This window comes from Papaver somniferum, chromosome 2 (genome assembly GCF_003573695.1).
Source record: "Papaver somniferum cultivar HN1 chromosome 2, ASM357369v1, whole genome shotgun sequence".
NCBI lineage: Eukaryota > Viridiplantae > Streptophyta > Magnoliopsida > Ranunculales > Papaveraceae > Papaver > Papaver somniferum.
Genome location: NC_039359.1, coordinates 146,713,151 through 146,719,374, shown reverse-complemented (window position 1 = coordinate 146,719,374; position 6,224 = coordinate 146,713,151). Strand labels below are relative to the sequence as shown.

Below are 6,224 nucleotides of genomic sequence, written 5' to 3'. Positions count from 1 at the left end.
AACCTATTGCATAGTTGCTTAAGACTTCGGAAACTAAACCAGCAACTGTGATTGCCAAAGGTTTGAGCACCCAAATACACCAACTAGATTATGTTAATTGTTAATGTTAAAACACCTGTTAACATTTAAATTAAAAGTTTGAGGCTCTTTGCAGTTATGTTTCTCATTCTTTTGTAAATAGCTTGCTTGAAAAAAAAAATAGCTGGATGTTTTCTGCTCTTGTTTTGAATATTTTAATTCGGATGACAAGAAATCACCTACAGTATTACTTGTTGGAACCAAAGTTAGATTAAATAAAATACAAGGGGAAGGGTAAGGGTAAGAGTATCCTCTGAAATTTCATTGAGTCTTCATTAATTAAATAAGAATTTGATAAATTATAAATACTTGTTCTTGATTTACTATCTCACTCATTCTTAATCAGTCTTTTTGAAAACATTAAATTGTGATTTTAAGTCAAGGAATTTGAACAACTAATCTTCCTTAACTGTTAAGATGGCAGTCACTGTTAGGCATGAAAAAAGTTCTCACAGTGAAATGTGTAACTTAATTAGATCCTTACAAGACTCCGGTTAGATTATCATTCATGGAAATGGTTCAAGAAAATGAATGTCTTGAAACACTCTTAAAGTTTACAAAAGATTAAAAGTGGGAATCGTGAAAGAGAAGTTTACAAGATTAAAAATATGAACTGTCATGTCTTCCCAAATTGCCAAGTACCCTATGTCAAAGTAGTTTCATAACTCAACTTTCGCAGGGAAAAAAATTCTACTTCTAACAGGTGATAGCCTCGCAACACCCCACCCCAATAAGAGAAACATAGAAACCCGTCCATTTTGCAAGGCATTTGCAGTCGATAACTGGACAAGTCCTACAACATATAGATAACTCAGTAACTAACTCATCATAGATTAAACTTAAATTCAAAATAATCCAAGCATCACAAAGGGGAAAACTTTTATTAGATCAATAAGATGAAATGATACTCACCACTATTAAAATTCCATATCATCGCGGTTGTTATTATCATCAAATTCATACTCATCCTCATCATCAGAGGTGTAAACGGCATCCGTGTCATTTTCCTCTTCATCTTCTTGGCTTCGACAAGCTACTGCTGCTGCAGCACGACTGATAGTTTCTGGGGGAACGTCGTTCCTATCCCAAACAAAACTGTCACTGCGATCCTGATGTGGCTCTCCTCTAAGATCTTTTATCGAATAGCTTGAATGCCATTCTTGATATGCCTCACTAGAAGTCGAGCTTTCTGTTTCAGTCTCCCCATCCGAATCTATTTCTGGAATATTGAAAGACCGACGAGGTTGCGTTTTTATAACCACTTCATTTTGTTTATTATATACATCATTGATATAGAAAACCTGTTGTGCTTGAGATGCTAAAATAAACGGTTCATTCACATAATATCTTCTATTCATATGGACACTAGTAAATCCAAACTCATCTGTTCCTGCAATCGGTCTCCAATCGCATTTGAAAAGAAGAACTCGGAGTTGACCCACATACCGTGCCTCGATAATATTATTCACAACTCCATAAAAATCATTTTCATCTTCAGCTACACCTTCGTCTTCCCGAGGGACACACAGTCCACTATTCTGTGACTTTCGTCGACTCTCCCACTCTCTTGTATGAAATCTAAACCCATTGATAATGTAGCCATTGTAACTCAAACATTCTTTAGCAGGACCTTGACTCAACGAATATAGTTCATCACTCACTCACCTTTTTTATGCAATTGGTATATCTATTCATACATGCATAGAGATGTTTATCAATGACGAAAAAAACGAAGTGAAAGTCATTAAAATCGCAAAAGAAATTGTGTTACAATGATATATCGGTACTTACTTTAGTTGCAAACCAATCAGGAAACTCTTTGATGTGTCTTCTATTAACGTCGGCGTCTCTTAAGCCACGGCTTTGCAGCTCACTTTTGTGTTCCCTGCAGGTGCAGCGCTTAACATAGTTAACCACAACACTGCTAAAATATTACTAGATCTTGAACAAGTTAATGGCTATAAAAACACAAATAAATAGCACGCGCACTCCTCATATGGCTGCACTTCTTTGGTATTCAGCAAAGCATAAAGTTGGATTTGTTTCATCTCTGACTCCGTAAGCTGTCCCCAAGTTTCAGCTCCAACGGGCCTACCGGATTGTTTGAAAACTATTAATCGATCATCAGGTTGTGGCGCCTCATCATCCTCATTCCTTTCAAGTTTATTAAATTTTGTAACAACACTATTCAAGTAACGCGTACAAAAAGTGATACATTCATCTATAAGGTATGCTTCAGCCATCGATCCTTCGGGGCAAGCTTTATTCCGCACATAAGACTTCAACTTACGCAGATACCTAAAGTAATTACAGTAAGACTTCAAAGGATGCAAAAATAGTGATTGTATAAAAAAAATTACAAAAAGAAATATTCACCCAAGTCGTCAATGTAATTAGACAAATGTTGCACATAAAATAAATGAATACCCTTACCTCTCGATCGGATACATCCACCGATACTGAACTGGACCTGCATCCTTTGCTTGTTGTGTTAGATGAATGGGCAAATGCATCATCACAACAAAAAAAGATGGGGGGAATATTCTTTCCAACTTGCACAAAGTAATTGCGATACTATCTTGTAGTTTATCCAGATCCTCTATCTTGAGAACCCGTGTACACAACACTTTAAAAAACATACATAACTCACTCAGTGCTTCCAATATATCCCCATCCAAGTGTCCACGTAAGGCAATAGGAAATAAATATTCCATTAATACATGATAGTCATGACTTTTCAGACCCATAATCTTTCGATCCTTAACGTTCACACACCGAGAAATATTTGATGAGTATCCATCGGGAACCTTAATATCCTTCAAAGTTCTACAAAAAGATTCCTTCTCTTTGGGCGACATGACAAAAGAAGCTGTTGGCACCACTATTTTATCTCCCTCTTGTCTCAAATGTAACTCCGGCCGTAATCCCCAGTCCATCAGATCCAACCGGGCCTTAAGATTGTCTTTCGTTTTCCCTTCTACATTCATCACTGTGCCCAATACAGTTTCACAAATATTCTTCTCAACGTGCATCACATCGACATTATGAAAACATATAATTGAGCTTAAGTACGGCAACTCATGAAATATGCTCTTTTTTTTCCAGTTGTGTTCAAAAGTAACTGGTGTTATTTCTGTCAGACCAGTCTGTTTGGCGTTCTTACCAAACTGAACTTGTCGAAAATGAGCCAGCTGTTGAGCAATTTCATCCCCATTCATCAGATGTGGTGGTTCTCGAAGTTCTTTCTCTCCATCAAAGGCTGACTTCTGGTGGCGCCAATGATGACCAGCAGGCAAGTATCGACGATGATGCATGTAACAATACTTGCCCCCATTGCTCAGTCGTTCTGAACATCGGTCAGGCCCACAGCACGGACAAGCAAATTCCCCTTTGGTGCTCCACCCGGAAAGCATAGCTAGTGCAGGGAAATCACTGATGGTGCCAAGTAATGCTGCACGACATTTAAAATTCTCTTTCTTTGAAATATCGTAAGTTTCAACACCTTCATCCCACAATTCCTTCAATTCCTCTATGAGTGGTTGCAAATACACATCGATGTCGTTTCCTGGGGATTTGGGTCCAGGAATTATCATAGACAAGATAAAATTTTCCTCTTTCATACACAACCACGGTGGTAAGTTATAACTGATGAGAACAACTGGCCATGTACTATGTGGATGCAACATATTCCCAAACGGATTCATCCCATCAGTTGCTAATGCAAGTCTTACATTGCGAGGATCAGCTGCAAACTCTGGGTGCTTCTTATCAAAGGTCTTCCATGTCTCTGCATCAACTGGATGCCTCAAAACTCCATCTTTGGGACGTCTTTTGGCATGATATCGCATATAAGAAGCGGTCTTTGAAGACATAAATAACCTCTGAAGTCTTGGCTTTAATGGGAAGTACCGCAATTGCTTTACTGGAATGTTTTTACCTCTTGGTGTTCTTCTGATTGATTCGTTATCCACATTCAATTCAGTAGTTTTCCATCTTGAAGCATGACATACCGGGCAAGAAGTTTTATCTGCATTCTCTTTCCAGAACAAAACACAATCATTCTCGCAAGCATCGATCAAAATGTAGCCAAGCCCCAAGCCCTTGATTGTTGTTCTAGCATCATAAAAATTCTTTGGTAGTTTGGCATCCGGAAAGGCTTTGGTCAAGAGACTCAACAACGCATCAAACCCCTTGATGTTCAATCCACCGAGGGACTTGACATGAAGCAAGTGCACAATGAAGGATAATCTTGAAAACTTTTCACAGCCAGGATATAGTGACACCTGCGCATCGTTCAGCAACTTGTAAAAATTGGAGGCGTCATAGTTCATTTCTTGCAGCAAATCAGACATTTCTTCATCGTCGTCCTGCACCACATTTCCAGTATTGGTTGTTTCCCTCACCTGGTCTTCCCCTTCTCCATGGTATACCCAATCGACATATCCCGGCATAAAGCCATTCCACAGAATATGTCCGTGCACTACAGACACAAGCTCTCTCTTATTGTTATTGCAATCCTTACAAGGACAAAATATTTTCTGGTCGGGTTCTAAATCCCAGCTCGCATAGTCTATGAAATTTCGAACTCCTGCTTTGAATGCATCGTGGTCTCTTGGAAGTCCTATCCAGCTCTTGTCAATAATTGTGAAGTCTTGGAAATCCATCATATGAACATAAAGAGTAAACAGAAGACAATCTATGAGAGTCCGTAAAAGGAGGTGCAGAACAACTATGGATTAGAGAAACAAAATTTCTGCGAAACAAGAAGAGATCTTAGATTAAAGTCAAACCAACAAACAGATAATATGAATCTATAGTATCAAATTAAAATTTTTAGCAACCTATGCAAGTCAAATTAGTGAGAAAAATAGGCATAAGTTAAGGATTGGAGCGCAATTACCAGAAATTCGTCACATCAAAGCCCTTTCCAGCTCCGTTGGAAACCTGGTAGTAGACAAACAAAAAGAGCACAGATCAGTAAAATCAAGAAGGAAAAGTGACTCTTTTAACTAAATTGAAAAGAGGGGGGGATTGATATGAGACTATGAGAGTTATCTCTAAACTCTGAATCCATTTTATAGTTATAGAGAGTCTTGAGGGAGTTAGATTTTAAAATCTTCAACAATAACATAAATCTGAACCAAAATCACAACCCACACCCAGAAATCAACCACCAGAGGGTTCTATTCAACAATTGATTAAAAATAAAACCATTACCGAAATCGAAATCATAGTTATAAGAAAAAATTACAGAAGACAGTTACCTTTTGCCCTAACTTTTGATGGAATCCTTTGATTTTCAAGTTTCAACAACTTCTTCATCCAATCGAAGTCAATGAAGAAAAAAAGAGAAATCTCGAAGTCAATGAAGAAGAAAAGAGAAATCCCTGTGAAATTGAAGAAAGAAGATGGTGAACCGAAGGAAGTAGTTGTTGAGAGAAATATCAACGAGGTGACTGGGGTATATGATGAAGATGAGAAAGAAAGATCGGGACTGAGTAATCTATGTTTCGCCCAGCGTATTATTTGGTGTAGCTGGACTATAAGATAGGAGTACCTCACTGCCATAGATGGAAGCCACCTATCACCATCAAAGAGATCTGATGACCAAATCTTGAGACCCGAGATCTTATGGTGAAAACCACGTGCCCCACACACAAAAAATGGGCGCGTGCACTATACGTTCGCCTGGTGTGGGGCGTGGACTATGCCACCGCCTGGTGTGGGTCGGGACCAAGGTAGTTAATCTCGGATTCCGGTTTATCTCGGTCCCGAGCGAGACACTGGTACAACGTTGTCTCGGGGAGATTTCGTTTTCAAATTTCGATGTAATTTCGGTTCCAAAAAACTTCCAATAATTTCCGTTAATTTCAGTTAATATTCAATAATTTCCGTTAATATTCGATAATTTCCGATATTTACTTAGGAGAGACGTAATCAAATGGCTAAAGAGTAAACCTAAAGGGTATTAGGTATCGAAAATTTCCGAAAATTTTATGATATAGTTATACACTAACGGTATCGGATATTAACCTAACGGAAACTCCCTTTACCGGTATCGTTATGTTAATAAACGGATATCCGTTACGTTAAGGTTATTGGATATCGGATAGCCGTTATATCGGATATTAACCTAACGGAATCCG

At 38.4% G+C, this 6,224-nt stretch overlaps 1 protein-coding gene across 1 annotated transcript; it reads right to left on the bottom strand.

Annotated features, from left to right (window-relative positions):
• Window positions 1-995: 995 nt before the first annotated feature.
• LOC113352160 lies at window positions 996-4,742 on the bottom strand. Its single transcript, XM_026596016.1, has 5 exons — window positions 2,512-4,742; window positions 2,068-2,376; window positions 1,870-1,963; window positions 1,740-1,765; window positions 996-1,656 (listed from the first exon to the last, which is right to left on the bottom strand). The coding sequence occupies exons 1-5, from the start codon at window positions 4,740-4,742 to the stop codon at window positions 996-998; spliced, it is 3,321 nt and encodes a 1,106-aa protein (XP_026451801.1).
• Window positions 4,743-6,224: the final 1,482 nt, after the last annotated feature.

What these genes read in the sequence shown, in the direction of transcription:
- LOC113352160 (XM_026596016.1), bottom strand. Translation starts at nt 4,742, where the DNA reads ATGGATTTCCAAGACTTCACAATTATTGACAAGAGCTGGATAGGACTT. An exon ending in GAAGTGCAGCCATATGAGGA is followed by an intron (nt 1,964 to 2,067) that starts GTGCGCGTGCTA and finishes CTGCACCTGCAG; the next exon opens with GGAACACAAAAGTGAGCTGC. An exon ending in CTGATTGGTTTGCAACTAAA is followed by an intron (nt 1,766 to 1,869) that starts GTAAGTACCGAT and finishes ATGTATGAATAG; the next exon opens with ATATACCAATTGCATAAAAA.